Genomic DNA, 17,086 nt, shown 5'->3' on the forward strand with positions numbered 1-17,086 from the left:
TGGGGCTCTGCGAACACGAGTGAAAACACCTATAGCCAGTAGGTCACGGAGGGGCTGAGGGGCAGGAGGCCCAAGCAGAGCCGCATTTGTGTTTCTAAGTCCTTTCTGCTTGTTACCTCATTTAGCTCCTCCCACAGTCCATGGAATTGGCCTGACTATCTCTAGTGACTGTGTGCTAGAGGCAGAGCAGTCTGCGCGAGGCAGTGTGCCCAGCGGTTAGGAGGACATAGACGTGAAACTGTCTGTCTCAGGGTCACTGGGAGGACTGGAGGAGGCAGCACGTGCACAGTGGGGAGCTCTGTTCTGCACACTCAGTGTGCGCTGCCTGTCGTCACTGCCTGGGGGCACGCAGCTGGCACACCAGTGAGCCAGAATTGCAGCCCAGGTCAGTCTGACCCAAGCCCATGCCCTTCTTTTGCCTGGGCCCCAGAAGGTAACAGTCCCACCAGTTCACTGATTCCCTGGAAACCCCACCTCCCCTAGGTCCTAGCTCTTTCTCAGATCTTGAGTGAAGCTGGCCTCGGTTACCCCATAGTCTCAGCTCCCTGGCTTTTTCTCTGGGCTACAGTGACACAGTCATATACCCCTGGCTCTTTCCAGCGAGGAGAAAACTCAGGGAGTAGCAGAATAGAAATGGCCTCCTTCTCTGCTTTGGTTGGGCTGGTAACTCTTCTTGGTCCCCTAGGACCTCCTATGAGGCCCACCTGCAGTGAGAATATTCTCTCCCCTTGCTGAGCTCTCCATCTGGTCTGGGCACCTTCTAACCTGTGCTTTAACTAACACATCTCTCTCAGCAACTTCAGAGGTGGACATCATTCCCTCCATTATATAGCTGGGAAAATAGAAGCCCAGAGAGAGTGAGTAATTTGCCCAAGGTCACAGATAGGACTGGCACCCGGGTCTGCCTGACTTCTCCCTGCTTGGAGACAGGGACCCACCGACCTGCCGCTGGAAGTCAAGGGCCAGCCTCGCCCCTACTTCTCATGTCTCCCAAGGTGCCCTCCTATTGGCACAGGGACTTTGCAGAACCTGACAGGTGTTACAGTATAACTCAACACTCAGAGCAATGGAGTCCAACGCTTTCCTCCAAGGAAGATGGGCTAAGGGAGGGAACACTCCACCCAAAGGAAGGCTGGCCTGCTGTCTCTGGGCAGTGCCACAGGAAGGGTGAGGCCTCTGAGCTGGGGCAGCCTGAGCAGCGCTGCTGGGCGGAGGCTCGGCCTTCACTAAGTGTCTAACTGCTTGAAGTCCATCCACTGGACACGTAATCCAGGCCGAGGGCTCTCCCCTCAGTGTTCCGTTTAGTCTGCACAACCCGTCTGTGCAGTAGGTACCGCCATCTCGATTTCATGAATGAGGAGAGGCTGAGACAGGTAGGTACCTTGCCCAGAGTCACAGCTCAAGGAAGAGGCAGGGTCAGGATTTGAACTCTGTCCAGTCTGACTTTAAAAGAAAGCTCCTTTCCCTGCTCTCTGAGCAGCTTGCAGTGTTTCCTTGGCAGCTTCTACCCTGGGAGGCATGGAGAAGGACAAGTGGGGTGCGGGACAGTGGGCCTGAGCACCCCTTCTCCTTGTTCTCTCTGAGGCTGGGACTGAAGGGCAGTGTCCGCCAGGCCACCCTGGGCAGGTCTTATAGCTTTGGGTCTTCCTCTCCAAGACCCCAGTGCTGCCTCCTCTCAGCTATGTCTGCTGCGGCATTCCAGCCTCCCCACAGCAGGTGGGAGCTAAGCAGGGGGCAGGAATCAATGCCAAAGAAGGAGCTGGCTGCCCAGGCAGAGCAGAGGCAGCCCCAGAGGTCAACACTACCCTTTGCAGGGGGCACGGCTGGTCAAGGCAAGAGCTGACCCTGCAGCTGTCAGCACTGGCCAAAAATGGAGAAGGAATGGGAGATCTGTGCTGGCCCTTTCTGAATATAGCTCCACTGGCAGCTATTTTGAGACTGGGAAGACAGAGGAAATTTTATCAGCTCTGAGACAGGGGCCTGGGGCTGAGCAGGGCCACTGTGAGGCTTCCTGGGGCTCAGGGGCCCCTGGCTTTGGCCTGGATCCCCAGGGCCTTGGCCAAAGGATGAGAAGGGCCAGGCCCCCCCAGTCAGAGCCCACAGTGGTCAGATCTGAGAAGCTGCCAGAGGTTGGGGCAAGGACAGTTCCATACCGCCTCCCCGCTCAGGCTATAGACACTGCCAGGATCTGCTGGGGCAAGGAATTTGTGCTTAAAGAGATGTAATGCAGGCAATGCCTCCCCCAAGGAGAGGGTGCTGTTCCAGAGGCTCACTCAGAGAAGAGTGCTGGTGGGGGCCCTCTTGTATCCAAGATGGGCTTCGCTGGCTGGGTGCTTCCCTTCAGTAAGCCTTGGACCCCCACTTCTGAGCCTCCTTACTCCTCTGTCTGCCTTGTCGCTCTCGTCCAGCCGAGCTGCACTGGAGACTGACAGACCCCTACCCCGGTGCCCCGGGAGGAGTGGCCACAGCTGCCTGCCCCTGCTCTGAGAGGGAGGGCAGGTCCCCTGGGCTATGAGTGACCCCACCTCACATATACCCCAGCACCACTGCAACTCCTGCTCAGGGCGCAGGACTCCCAGAGCTCCCTGTTAAACCAGGGTATAAGTCCAGAGCTGCTGTCAGGCCTGGGCCGTTGGCAGCAGCAGCTGACCTGCTTCTCTCCCAGTCTGCAGCCACGTGCATGAGTGTCCTTAAAGTTGGACCAGGACACCCTTCTTCCTAGCAAAGCTTTGGGTACCTGGGACCTACTGAGGGAAACGCTGCTGTAGGCATCTCTGACCCAACCGAGCTCTTCCCTCCTCTGCACTGTCCTCACCCAGGGCCAGTCTGGGCCGGCCCTGCCTCCACAGTGGCTCCTGGCAGGAGCCTCACTCTGATAGCCCTGTCTTCTCTGCTCTCTCTCTCCTCCCCAGGTGATAGCCAACTCTCCAGCCAAGTTAGTATCGGAGGACAGCATGTGTGTGCTCTTGCGTGCATATCCCAGCATGCGTCCGTGCCTGGCGCTCTGACAGCGTGTGCCGGGGTCAGCATGTGTACGCGTGTGTGCATGCGTGAGAGGGGTGCATCTGTCCCTGTGAGCCTGCACGTGTGGGAAGCTGCGCGTATGGAGTGCAGGCGTTGGGGAAGGGTGCGAGGGCTCCGTCTGGTACCCGGCCGTTCGTTTGTTCTCAATCTCCAGTTGCCTAAGGCCCCAGGCTGCTCTGGGAGGCGGTGGGTGGAGTGCCGCACTGACGCTGGGTTCTTTGTGAGCCTGAAGACATCTTTGTCCTGGTGGACCCCACAGAAGGGCTGCCCCTGACCTTGTCTTTGCCTGGGGAGCACAACTGCCTGAGGGAAAGCCCTGATGGGTAGAGACTGGTGGGCCACACAGCAAGTACGACATGCGGGGCGAGCCAGCCCTGCTCTGAGGAAGAAGCCTGTGCCCTGAAGCATCCAGAGGAGCAGAGACCCTGGCCACTGAGGGGTGGCGGCAGGAGGAGTCCCTCCGCAGAGGAACAGAGCTCACACTCTCCACAGTTGCCCCGTGGGGCTGTTTTTCGCCTTTTTGGCCGTCCTGGACTCCGCTTGGGCTGCCGCTGCCTGATCCCCGAGACCCAGCTCCTGTGCCCTGCTCCCAACTCCCACTCCCCAGCCCGGTTTTGTCTCTGCTTCCCCGCTGGTGTGGTGAGAGAGCTTCCGACGCCTGGCGCCCCCTGCTGACCCTGGGCTGTAGCTCAGGCTGAGCCGGGGGACCTCCAGGGATCTGGGAAAGCCCAGATGGGCAAGAAAATCCTTCTGCAGAGGGTTTTGGGGAGGGTGCCAAGGTTTTTCCTGACCACACCCACCCACAGTCTGCGTACTTGGGCCAACTTGCTGGGATCAGACTTTGGAGGTCTCTCTGGACAGCCTCCACCGCCAGCCCTTACCTGGGCCTCCCATGTAACACCACCTGTTGCCTTTTTCTCCCTCCACCTCCCTCCCACCCCCCTCTGCTCCCCCTGCTTCCCCCCAGTGCTGACTACCAGGAGCGCTTCAACCCCAACGCCCTGAAGGACTCAGCCCTGTCCACCCACAAGCCCATCGAGGTGAAGGGGCTGGGCGGCAAGGCCACCATCATCCACGCGCAGTACAACACGCCCATCAGCATGTACTCCCAGGACGCCATCATGGATGCCATTGCTGGGCAGGCCCAGGCCCAGGGCAGTGACTTCAGTGGGTAAGCGCCGCCCCTCCTCCGCAGTTGCCACGCTCACCACCTCAGCCACTGGCTGGGCCGCGCCCGCCCCACCAAGGTGGAGGGCCCAGGTTGCTGGGCACCATCAGAGACTTTAGGCTTCAGGACCAGCTTTCCTCCCTGCCTTGGGACTCCCAGGGCACAGCCCCTGGAGGGGAGGCAGCCTCGGCCCAGGCAGCCCAGAGCACAGTGCTCTCTCTCCAGAATTAATCTCCGGGTCAGCTTTGGGAGAAGGGTGGAGAAGTGCAGAAAGTATGGTTCCTCCAGGTGCTTGTCACAGCCTCTGCATTTCCCTGGCCCCGCCCCGGGGGACTGGTTTAGAAAGAGACTTTCGGAATCTTGTTAACCAGAGCTGCATTCTTACTCTGGATACCCCAGGCTTCTCGTAACGGAGCCTTTCTCTGGAGGGAAGTTGCTGCGTTCTTCCAAAGATGAGAGCGGTTCAACTATGTGACTGGGCTTCTTGCGTAGGAAGGGCCTCTGGGCAAACCATCCAGGTGCTGTGGCAGCCTCCCCGCTGCGAGCTGGGGAGCACCAGGACTGGGCACCTGCCTCCTCCTATGTGCCCCGGGGCAGCCTGGCCTCAGGGCAGTGGGACTGAGGAATCCTGGGCTCCTGGAATTTGCCTGTTATCAATGGTTGAGGAACTTGAAGGCTAAATAGGGGAAGAGTTGGTTGAAAATCATTTGTAGATGAAGCTGCTAATAGTGAAAACATTAATGGGGGTCCCTTACTGTTTGCTTTTCTCTCAGTCTCCCTTAGTTTCTCTTTCTCTGTATCTCTCTGTCTTTCTCTGTGTCTCTCTCTGTGTGTGCCTCTGTCTCTTTCACTTTTTATTCTCTGTCTCTGTCTTTCTCTTGTCTCACTCTTCCTTTCACGTGTCTCCCACATGCACGCGCACGCTATCTCTGACTGTTTTCTACCTGGGAGTAGCATTAGCATTGACTTTCAGAACTGACTGATTATCTCTTTGGCCAACACCTTATCCCTAAGTCAGTATCCCCAGCAACTCAAGGCAAAAAAATCTTAAAGTGATGTCGTACTTTTTTCTGAAACTAAGAAAAACAGGTGTGTAAGAGGAATAAAGGGGTCAAAAGTCCCAGGAAACTCCAATAGTGTTTGACCCTCCCAGAACCCAGCCATAAAGTCAGTGCAGGTTAAAAGGGGAAGGCTCCAGAAGCCAAAGGAAGATCGCATGGACTCCTGGTCCCAAGAGAGCCTGGCCTCTTAGGCAGGCAGTGCTGCCTTTGGGCCACCAGGGGAGGGAGGCTGCTTGCCCTGGAGCTGTGGGGCTCAACTGGCCAGGCTCAGGCAGAACTCTAGGCAGTGCTGATTTAATTCCATTGTTCGAAGCAGAAACTGTGATGGTGCAAGTTTAAAAACACAGCCATTATCTCATGTGTACCCAGAAAAACAAAACTGCCCAGCTAAGCTGAAGAGATAACAGGGATTTCCTGTTAACATTTGTTTTCCACAAAAGGTGGCAGGTGTGTCCTTGAGGTGCTCCTAAAGGTGGTCACATCACTAAAGGGAAGTTCAGTGAAGATGAAGGAAGAAGGCCCTTCAGAAGGACGACCTTCTGCACCACGGGGAAAGAATGCTGTGATTGCTTTACCACTAGGGCACCCGTGATTTTCTTTTTTAACCTGATGTACCTAGTCTTCTGGAAGGAATAGTCTTCTGGATCTTATCTAGTCTTCTGGAAGGACCTTCCCATCTCCCTCTCGCCGGCCCTCCCTTCCCCTTCCCTGTGTGCCTGGGAAGCAACATGCTCTCCCCGTCCTTCTAACAGCCCTGCTGGGCTGGTGCTGCCGTGGTGACGGGAAGAGCTGCCCCTCTGCTGGAAGCCGCTCTGTTTCTGCTGTTATTTCTGAGACTCCTTCCTCACTGACAGTTTTCTTTTTGTCTCTCTTTCTTCCTCCTCTATCCACCCCACTCCCATAACTCTTTTCTGATCCTAACCCTGCTCCCTCGTGTGTGCGCCACCCCTCTGCCATCCCTTGATGGACACACGCTCACTGCTGGGCTTCCCTCTGCTTGGCAGGGTGTCGCCACTGGCGTAAGTAAGACCCCACAGTGTCTGTTCCATTGTCTGTCTGGTTGTGGGATAGTGTGTGGGTTCAGAGGGGCGTGTCTGAGGACAGTGCCTCAGTCTGTGTTCTTCCCCATACCCACCTCACAGCCACAGGACACGCCCTGCACCCTGTACAGGCTTGTCTTTGGGGATTTGCTTCAAAGAATGTCACTATGGACACAGATGAGAGTAAAAACATTCATGCTGGCCCCCAAGGCTGAGGGTCTCTGCGTTCTCTTTGCCATACTTTGTGGGGTTCACCCAGCCTTTTCTGTCTGCACTGAGACATCGTAGACCTGAACTCAGCATCCACACTGGGCCATTACTCAGGGCAGAGGGTGATAAGGGGGCCACTTAGAGGCCACTCCCCAGAATCCTCATGGAACATGGACCTAAAGGAGCCAGCGCTTGCCAAGACCACTCAAGGGAAACAAAAGAGTCATATTTAAGGGCAGTGTAATGGGGTAAATACCCCAGGTGACCTTGATTTGCGGTGATTATAGAGTGTTTTAGTGGCAAGAAGATCATGCTGGGAGGAGCTCCAGAGAACAGCCTCCGACCCAGGGTCCCCAGGATGGGGGCCTGTTCCACTCTCTCTGTGTATATATTCTCCCTGAGCCCCAGAGTTGTAAAAAGGCTCAGCAGTTCCTTCACTGGACTCCCAATCTCTGTTGCAGCAGCACCAGTCTCTGCTCTTTGCAGTGTAGGAAATGAGCCAACAATGTCAAACCCAGGGGATTTGTGCCTGGCAGCCTCTGGCACCCTAGGAGCCCTGGAAGGACAGGGTAGCACCTGAAGGGCAAGCTCCAGGCAAATGGCAGCAGACACTTCTGTCTGCTTTCTGGACCACAGAGCTCAATGTAGGCAGGCTTAAGACAGGGCCTGGGCTTGGGGCTGTACCTTCCCTGGCCCGCGGCCAGTCCACACTTCCTCTGAGCAGAACAAGGCATCCTGATTGTGCCTTCCTATTGCCCATCTCACCCAAAGACGGTAGGCCCAGCCTCTGCTTTGAGAAGCCTTGGGGCACCTCCCTCTGCTGGAAATGGCATTCTCAGCAAGATCCCACCCACTTCTCTGTTCCTGGACAGCCCCAGGCTCCCCCCTGCCTGGACCCCTGAGAATTCACAGGTCTTCCCCAGGGGATCTCAACTACAGGCTGTTACCTGTAGCTCCTGGGCCAGGGCACAGCCTTTGGGGAAGTAGGGGCAGCTCCACCCAGTCTTAGTCACCTTTTGTCACCTGTCTTTACCTTTGCTGTAGCCCACCCTGAGCCAGCTACAGGGCACGGATCCTGAGATACTTCTCCTGGGAGACTAGGCCTGTGTTGGATAGCTCCTTGCAGAGAGGGTAGAAGACATGGGTACTGGGGAAGCCCCTCCCAGCCAGCTGGCCCTTGGGGGTGCAGGTAGAGGCAGCCATAGAGGCAGGCAGGGGATGCAGGGCAGGGCAAGTGTCTGGGCTGGGCTATTTTTAGGAATAAAGCATCTGGGGAGTACAAGGCTCAGTGGGCAGAAGTGGCCTTCCTAAGCCCTTGTCATTACAGAGGGTCTGATGGGCCTGGGGGCCTGGAAGCCTGGGTTCTAACTCTATTGGGCCCCTATGTGCTGTAAGCGGGAGCTAGTCTTTCTCTGGATCTCAGTTTCGGCATCAGTAAGTACCTGGTTGGCTCCTGGCTGGCTCCTGGCTGGGAAGGCAGGCTGTTATTACTGTGAATTCCACCTGAGTCCATGACAGGTGGGCTGGGCAGCCTGCCTCCTCTAGCCCTTACTGGCCAGGGTGAGTGGGCACCCATAAAGTTTTCGATATATCCTGCCCTGCAGTCTGGTCCAGGCTGGGAGGCACTGAACCCAAGCAGCTCTGGGGGCTCTTTTGGCTCTGATATAGGATTAATTTATTCAACTACGTTTTGAGCACCTACTATGTGCCAGACCCTGGGAGTGTAAGGGAAGGGAAGGTTACCAGGTTCCCCTCAATAGACTGAGGCAGAAGATTAGCGGCCCTCCTGCAGCTCCACTCCCAGCTCCCCCAGGCCAGATCCCCCTGTCTGCAGGTGATTCCCCAACCACATGGCCTGTTGCTGCTTCTCACCCCCACTCACCCCCTCCCTGCTGTGCCTGCCTGTTTGTAGCTGAGCTGGAGCCTTCAGTCTTTGGCTGAGGCATTCCCAGCATTGGTGGCTTCCTGTTTGGATCCAAAGGTGTGAGGAGGAAGCCTTTGGGTCCCCGAATGGCTTGTCTTCACTTAGCCCCAAACTCAGGGCCTGGCAGGGAGGTGGGAATTACTTCAAGAAGATGTCTTTTGCCTCCAATCTTCTTGAAGGAGATTTGGCCCCTGAGGTGGGGATGTCTTCAGGTCTGTGTCTGCAGCTTGCATGGGGAGGGTGTTGGCCAGAGGGATCTGAGCCTCCTGACCCTCCATGAGAGGAATTACCGTCTAAATGTGACCGCCCTGAGCACTGAGGACCCAGCCGACCCTTGTCCCAGGCTCTCAGATGGCCGCGGGTAAAGGGCATGGTGGGTTCAGACAAGTAGGGGCTACCAGGGGGTGCAAAGGGTGCCGGGACGCAGTGCGGAGGGACCGTAAGGGGTGGGGAGCAGGGCTCCAGCCTCGCCTCGCCCACGCCTCCTTCTGAATTGCAGGAGCCTTCCTGTTAAAGACCTCGCTGTGGACAGCGCCTCTCCCGTGTATCAGGCTGTGATTAAGAACCAGAACAAGCCTGAAGATGAGGCTGAGGAGTGGGCCCGCCGCTCCTCCAACCTTCAGTCTCGCTCCTTCCGCATCCTGGCCCAGATGACAGGGACAGAATACAGTGAGTGAGGGCTGAGGGTGTGGGGCAGAAAGGGGGATGCTGAGGGGCCACAGGGGTCCTGGGTCCTACTCCACAGCCCACAGAACCAGGGATCAAGCCCCCTGACCCGTCGAAGGTGAGCTGGCTTGGATAAATGAGTAGCGGCCTGTGGAGCCCCTTCTTCTCAGCTCCCAGCCAAATAGTGGGCAGCAGATCTGCATGGTGTTTCCAGGAGGAATCACTGCTCAGAGCAGGGACAGGAGAACTGTGCAAGCCACACCGGTTCCTCTCCTCCCTCTCTCCTCCTGCCCTCTGCCCAGCACACAGCATTTCCCTTCCTAGTTTGCAGGCTAGGGAGCGGTTGCTGTCCAGTCACTGGTAGCGACTCAGTGCCCACAGAGCCCTAGTGGCTTTTCTTCCTCGTGCTCCCTGTGATTCTTCCTGACCAGCAACCTTCTCCCCACAGTGCAAGACCCCGATGAAGAAGCCCTGCGAAGGTCCAGGTGAGTGCTGGCCCAGGCTCTGCCGCCTGCCCCTCAGCCCCCGCTCCCCGGCAGCCCCAGGTTGACATAACTCATGGAAGGAACCTCTCAAGTTCATGTACTTGGAAACTCCTGGCCCCTAAGGGGCTTTAGCAGATGCTGGAGTGGGGCATTTGTCCCAGGTCAGTGAGGTGGGTGCAGGAGATGAGTCTCTATCCCCCGGGTCCAGGCTATAAGGGTGAGGACTCTGGGCTCTCCTGGCTCTGTCTGTGGGCAGGGGGCAGGGCTGCTTTGGCCTTTGCTGGGCTGTTGAGAACGAGAGCATCTTTCCCTGTGAGGGCGCCGGCCAGCTGCCTTGCCTGCGCACCCTGTGAGTCTGGAGGCTAGGCTCTGGGAGCAGGTACCAGGAGGGCTGTGCTGAGCACGGGCCCCGATCCCTGGATTCACCTGGCCAGATGTTGAGTTATTAGTTCCATAAATTGCTCAAAGGACAGCTGCTGCAGGGAGGACAAGCCCTGGGCATGAGGAGGGGCTTGTGCAGGACTAGTGTCTCAAGGTCAAGGTATGGTTTCTGAAACACCAGCAGGCCTGAGGCCACAGCCACTAACCTGCCCCCCGTGGCCTGTCTGTCAGGTGCTCATGGACCACGGCATGGGGGCACGCTGTCCGGAGACCCACTGGAACCCACTAGGGCCTTCCATGCTGTGGCACGGAGCCCAGGGTGGCTGTGCTGTACTGTACTTTGGAGGCAACTGTCTCCTGCATGTTCTTCCTGGGAGAGTCCCAGTGCATCCGTGGTGGCCTCTGTGGGAGGCTGGGCTCACTCTGGGCCAAGCTTTCTTGCTAACCTGTGTGTCATGGCCACAGGACGGTGTGGAGAGTAGAACTCTGGGGTCAGCTAGAGTTGACGTGGATTTTCTTTTTGAACCAATCCAAATTGCTCCCACTCTTTGGCTGGGGCTTCCAAGCCTAAAGGTGGTCCTTGCAGGCCTGCTAACAACAGCAGGCAGCTCCAATAACAGTTCTTAACCTGTCAGTGCCTGCACTGTGTCTATGTGCGCCTGAAATGAGATGATGTTTGATTTAGCTCAAAAGTTGGCATCTAGCTATATTTTTTAAATTTTTATTTATTGGTTTGAGAGAGAGAGAGAGAAATGTTGTTCCAGGTATTTAAATGCATTCAACTGTTGATTCTTGTATGTGCCCTAACTGGAGATCGAACCCACAACCTTAGTGTATCAGTACGATGCTTGAACCAACTGAGCCACCTCACCAGGGCCGGTCTCTAGCTATTCTAAGTGTGACTGAGCTGTCAGCTCACCCTGTATTATGTCCACTGCTCCTGTGTGCTCTTTCCCTTTGTTCCACCTCCCCTTTGAAGCCACCCACATAGATGCTCCAGAGAACACTGCAGCCTCACCCAAGACTTGACAGGAGCTTTATAGCTCCCTCTCTCCCCGCCCCCAACCACCACACACAGCAAACAAACAGCTTCAAAGTCCCCAGTTCCTTTCAACAAGAAGCCAGCAGGGGGTTGCTCTCCCTCCCATAAGACAAACCTGCCTTCCTGGCCCCTGCCACCCTCTCTGGTGCACTTCTTGTCACTTTGTGTTAATCTGGCAGGTGACTCTAAGCTTGCTCCTTAGGAAGCAGGAAGGTACAGGTGGACGTAGGGTGGTTCCCCAGGCCTCCCCGTTGGCCTCCCTCCCTGGCTTTCAGAAGCACCCCTTGGGCCTGTCCTGCCTGCTCCTGTAGATAAGTGGGGGGTTAGTCCCTCCCCCCGGCCAAAGCCCCCACTAGCTTGCTTGGCCTCCAGCAGAAGGCAAGGGACCAGAATCTTGGGAACAGTGCTGCAGCTCCCAGCTACTGTAGGGTTTTGTTGTAGGGAAATCTGGAAGGAAGGCCAAAGAGGATGCTCCAGCCTGCTGTCTCCCTCAGTCTCAGGCCCCCACCCAAGAAAGCAGCTTCCCCACAGGCACTGTGCCACCACCGGTCCCTCCCTCTGGGATCTGTGGCTGTGCAGTGAAGGCTCTGCGGCGCCCAGCAAGGATTCTGACTGGGACTAGAGGGGCATAAGCCTTCTGCTCCAATGTCTTTTCTTGACTTTAATTTCTGGAGGGTTGTCCTCATAGCCTCCCCCAAAATGCCCATCCTCCCCGTGGCCACAGGAGGGGGGCCTGAGGACCTGGGGGCTCGAGGTGCAGTGGCTACAGCAGTCCAGCTCTGTCTGTGACGAAAGCCCAGCCTAGTGACTGTGGCTACTGGTCGCAGGTGGGGTCCTGGGCTCACCCCAGTGGTCATCTGAGCAGAAGCGAGCATGCTTGTCCCAGCCTGGGTCCAGGCTGGTGAGGGGTCTTGCTCCCAAGGGGGCTGAGCCCCACTTCCATCTGTCCCTACTCCCAAGTCAGAAGTTGCACCCCTAGTCCCTGCTGACCCATCTGTTGGCTGAAGGCAGCCACAGCCTTGTCTCTCTCCTCCCAGTCCAGCTGTGCTCACAGCCAGGCTGCCTCCCCAGGGCCTTCACTCGGAGTCCCTTACTCTAGCAGGCCCGAGTGCCAGGCGCTGGGGGCCTGGCAGCCTCCCCAGGCTTTATGTGTGCAGGGGCGCTCCACCTCCTGGTGCTGTGTGGTGGCAGTGCTGGCAGGAGTGCCTGGGCGTGGAGTCAGGGTTCTGAACCAGGCAGCACTGGCCGCTCAAGGGCAAGTGTGAGTCTGCATGCCAGAGGACCCTGCAAACTCTCCCTTCACCTGTCTCCCCTAGGCCTCCGGGGCCTGCCTCCCACAGAATCCCAGAGCAGCTCACAACCCTGCCCCCTACTCCCTTCTCCTCTGGGTCCTGCCTTCCTCTCCTCTGATGCTCTGATAGTGTTGTTGGTACCTGGTGGCAGGTAGCTTCCCCCTGAGGCTCCAGTGCTCACCTGCTAGCCAGCTCAAGGCAGAGTCTAATCCCCAGGGACCCTATCTTTACAGCTGAGGCAGGGTGGGCCCCTGAACAGCCCAGCTATCAGCCGTGGATCTGGCTCCTACCCCAGGAAAGACCCAGCACCTTAGCAAACTGCCCAGGTGGGCTTAAACACTCGCCTCCCGCGGGCTTTCGCACGGGCCTGCTCTGGTGGGTGCAGGCAATGCAGAGGCTCCAGCTCCTCAGAAACAGCAGAGCACAAATAGAGCCTCCATCCAAAAGCTGAGCCTCTCTCTCAGAGAAGCCGCCCAGCTTTCCTCTGACTTGGGAAGGCATGCCTGGGCCCTGACGGCTTGGAAGGCCAGGCCCATGCAAGGCAGCCTTGACAGGGCTTCTTTCCGGGCAGGGCTTGAATCTGTGAGGAATCAGAGGACCCCGGGGTGTAGCCCAGGGATCCCCTGGCCGTCACCCTGTGGCGCAACTATCTGCAAGTACAGTCTCTGTGTTTACCTCAGGCTCACCTAGATAAAGAACTTTCATCTCTCCGAGTCCCCAAGAGTTAAGGAACAAGGTTGATTTTAGTGACGAGTTCACAGAGGAGTTGAAGGTGAGGGTTGCCTTGCACACCCCTCCACAAACAACATAACTCTCCCCCAAAGCCCTTCTCCATTGGGCCACCATCCAAGGTTCTTTTTCCTCTCCTTACCTGCCCGCCTTCCAACAGAGCAGGGACTCACTGGCTCTCCTCTCCCCCCTGCAATGTCCTCTCCCTCCCTGCGCACATTCAGCTCTGTCCCCCAGGCCCACTTTCATGGTGCCACATGGCTCAGGGCCCTCCCTCAAAGGGAACCCTCACGAGAAGCAGTGGGCAGCCATTGGTAACACAAATTACCTGCATTTTGTGGATGTATTTGTCCTTGGTGTTCTGCCAGCTTAGCAAGTTTGAAAACCACAACTGGAGAGGCCAGGACAGCCCTAGGTGACCTCTGAGCAGCACTACTGGTGCCCCAGGACCTCTCCCTTTCTTTCTCTCTTCCCCTCTCTCTTCTTCCTTCTTTTCACCCTTCTCTCTGGCTGGCCATGAATTTTCAAACAGCTCCAAGCAGAACAGGCTCACTGGACTTCACGCGCTCCAGAACTGTCCCTGTCACTGGCAAAGGCTGCAGGCCTGTCTGGACAGCGTGTGGCTGCATGTGTGTCCTGGGTGGGCTCTCTGGGACGGGCTCCAGGGTTGTGTGGTCCTGGCCTCGGGCCTCTGTCCATGCTGTCCTCAGCCTTCTCCTGACCTCGGCACTTGGGGAGTGGTTCTGATGCTGAGTTTGCGTGTGGCTTTGGCATTCATGATGTCTCTGGGCCTTGGCTTCCTCTTGGTATTCAGGAAGTTTGGACACTGCTAGTGGTTTTCAAATATGCTAACAGTGGGCCCCTTTTGTCAAACAGAATTTTACAGAGACCCAATATTCAGGGCTCAAGGTATGGGGGGGTCCACCAGGTAATGCAGATGCTGGAAGTGGACCAGGTGTAAATGTGGGGACATGGGACTGTTACCGTGGAGAAACGTAAAACGAGCACTGCCTGTTCTCTGACTTTTAAAGACTTAAAGCTGACCTTCCTACGTTTTACATGTTGGCAGTTCACTTACAGAAGCATTTATTCTGAGATGATTGCAGACTGGCGTGCAGTTGTAAAAAATAACAGAGTGCGCCCTTACCCCAGTGGTGATGTCCTGTAGGCCAAAGCACAGTGTCACAGCCAGATGGGGACACTGTCCGTCAAATGCAGAATATTCTACCACCGAGTGTTCCCGCTGTTGCCCTTTTATAGCCACTCTGGCCTCCCTACCGTGCCCTCTCCCTAACCTGTGGCATGGCAACCACTAACAGTGATCTTTTCTCCATTTCTGTAATTTTGTCACTTCAAGAGTGTTGTATAAGTAGGATCACAAAGCCTCCACTTTGTGAGACTGGACTTTTCAGTAGCCTAATTCACTGGGGATACACCCAACCTGCTGAGCATACCAATGGTTCATGCGTGTCTTTTTGTTGCTGAGTAATATTCCATGGTCTGGATGGAGCAATTAATTTTTAAAATGAGTTTAAACACTGTCCCGGTTAAATACATGGCCTTGGTGGCTGGACGTGGCCCCTGGGCCACCATGCGCGCCTCTGGTCCGAAGGATGTGAGGGGCCCTTCAGCCTGGGGGCAGGCAAGATTCTGGCATCCGGGCCACTAGCCTGTCCCAGGCACAGCCTCCCTCCATTTCGTTGTTTCTGGCTGCTCCTTACCTGTTTCGTCTTGTGGCCTCAGCTGAGAGGCTATGGGTTGAGCCCCAGAGACCCTGCTGGTGGGCAGTGGCAGGAAGTCCCAACCCTCTCAGTGTGTGCCAGTGGTTTGTAGGTGTGCATGGGTGTGCCTGGCCGTGCTCAGCCAAGAAGGGCAGGGGCAGTCAGTGGTATTTGAAGGCTTCTCTCTGGGGTCAGAAAAGGGTTGGCAGACACTGGGGCGGCACAGTGAGGTGGCAGGTCTGCTCACCAAGCCTCGTCACAGGGACAGGTGTTTCTCCTTCTTTATGCCCAGCTAGGTGACGGGGACCATGAGAGGCGCCCCTGTCTATATGGTTGAGCCCCAGGATTCCACAGCCAAAGCAGCCCTGCCCAGCCCCAACCACACGGGCAGGGAGAACCCAGAGGTGCCCTTGCCATGCCTGTCTTCAGGCCCTCTAGCCAGGCCCTTCTCCATGCTGCCCACTCACTCAAGTCAGGGGCTTCAGTCCCTCCACCCTGGTCCTTGGGACTCTGGTCTTTACCCAAATCAGGCCTCACCATCTGGAAAGTTCCCCATGGAGGGCAGCGCCTCTCCAAGCCAAATCCCCCGCCACTATGACCTCTGCCCCAGCTATCAGGCGGGGGAGTGGCGGGCATGTCCCCTAACCCCATTCTTTCCTTCCCTGTTCTCTCTTCTCTCTGTTCCTCTGTCTCCGGGTCTGTGTCTGTCTGTCTGTCTCTCTCTCTCTCTCTTTCTCTCTCTTTCTCTGCCACAGGGAAAGGTTTGAAACGGAACGTAACAGCCCACGTTTTGCCAAATTGCGCAACTGGCACCATGGCCTTTCAGCCCAAATCCTTAACGTTAAAAGCTAAAAGACGGCCTGGAGTCCCCACACCTGTCCCTCCCTACCACAGACCTGGCATGTGAGCCCCATGGTGATGCTTGACTCTGTGGAGCTGTGCTGGGGCACCATTCACCCCCACACTCAATGCAACCCTCACCCCCCAAACAGCCCAAGCCTCTGCGCCCCTGCCCAGGGCCTTAGTTGTAGTTCAGAGAGGATGGGATGGGGTTTGCTGGTCTAACATCCCAGAACCAAGGGAAACAAAGTGCCACTGGTTAATTTCCTACCAACCTCAGCTCCTGGGAGAGGCAGCCCTGCCTAGCGCCCTTTGGAAAGAGTTGCCCAAAGATCAGGGTCCTGGGAAGAGGCGGACTCCCTGCCCCCACTCGCTTCCCTTGCTGCCCTCGGTTCCTGGCAGCCCAGAACAGGGCTCTTTGAGGAGGAGATGGAAGCCCCAGGGTAGAGGAGGCAGAGGCCCTCCTGCCCGTGGCGAGGTTGGGTGTGTGCTCCTCTCTGCGCTATGCGTGCTAGCTCCCTAGTCCTCTCTCCTGTACATAGAAGCTGCTCGTTCTGAAATAAAGAGGATTCGAAGTGAACCAAACCGGCTTCAGTCATGCTGTGCCTGTGTGCAAACCATCCAAGGGAACATGTCTGAGACAGGGAGAGGACAGGCGCCCCGGGAGAGGGGTAGGCGCTCTGCCCTCCACTGATTTCCCACCCTGAGGGCCCTGTCTGGGCTGCAAGGTCAGGCTGGAGAATGGTGGGTGGGTGGGAATCTGTGCTGAGCTAGGTGGGCAGCCTTAGTCTCCCACAGGGCAGTGCCTACCGGGCAAGGACACCCCCTGCCTCTCCTGCCACACCCAGCTGCAACCAGCAGGTTGAGCCATCCATCCCTCCCCATCAGAAAGCAGGCTGAGAGCCCTGCTCCCAGGAGGGTGCTGCTCCTGCTCAGCCCTGCTCCAGGTGGCGGAGAAGGGGCTCAGGAAGGCGGCCTGCCCTCAGGAGCAGTCACAGGGGAGCTGCTGAGAGTCCTCGGTGGGCCAGGGCCATGGCTCAGGAGAGAAGAGGTGGAAGATATGCCTGGCCGAGTCTTGCTCAGGGGTCAAGAAGGTGGGGAGGACCTCAGCTGGGTCTCGCTTCTGGCCCCCACCCACCCACCTGTGGCCGTGTCCTAGTCCTGAGCATTTAGGAAAAGCCAGGCTGGCAGGCTCTTTTCCTCCCCACCCTCCTGTCTATCCATCAGCCTGGCTCCTGAAGCAGAAACCATTGGTTGAGAACATGACACCGAGGGCACTTAGTAAATAAAATTGATGCTGAGGCCCAGCCCTCAGGACTCCCCTGTGCCCCTGTGACTAGGCTGGGCCAGAGCCTTGCTCCCACTCCTGCTGCCTGGGCACAGGTTTTCTTTCTGCCTCCAGGGATCTGGTCAATCCTGTCTGGAAGGGCTGCCCAGGGAGACTGCTCTATCCTGCCAGCCTGTTCTATTGGGCCTCCTAGTCCTTCCTGTTTCTAGCAGTCT

At 56.9% G+C, this 17,086-nt stretch overlaps 1 protein-coding gene across 11 annotated transcripts in view; it reads left to right on the forward strand.

The window, feature by feature from the left end:
* The window catches only part of LDB3 (LIM domain binding 3), a 64,242-nt gene that overhangs the window by 12,796 nt on the left and 34,360 nt on the right, over positions 1-17,086 (forward strand). For 4 of the 11 annotated variants that reach the window (XM_081158499.1, XM_081158504.1, XM_081158502.1 and 1 more), the window contains 4 exons: positions 2,913-2,935; positions 3,992-4,195; positions 8,927-9,096; positions 9,542-9,578. In XM_081158499.1, coding sequence (XP_081014625.1) covers positions 2,913-2,935; positions 3,992-4,195; positions 8,927-9,096; positions 9,542-9,578 — 434 coding nt within the window. Of the gene's footprint in view, positions 1-2,912; positions 2,936-3,991; positions 4,196-6,257; positions 6,273-8,926; positions 9,097-9,541; positions 9,579-15,498; positions 16,177-17,086 lie in introns of those variants that run through there. The other 7 variants (XM_081158496.1, XM_081158501.1, XM_081158503.1 and 4 more) reach the window with 5 other exon arrangements.

This window comes from Miniopterus schreibersii (assembly GCF_964146895.1).
Source record: "Miniopterus schreibersii genome assembly, chromosome: 14".
Lineage (NCBI taxonomy): Eukaryota > Metazoa > Chordata > Mammalia > Chiroptera > Miniopteridae > Miniopterus > Miniopterus schreibersii.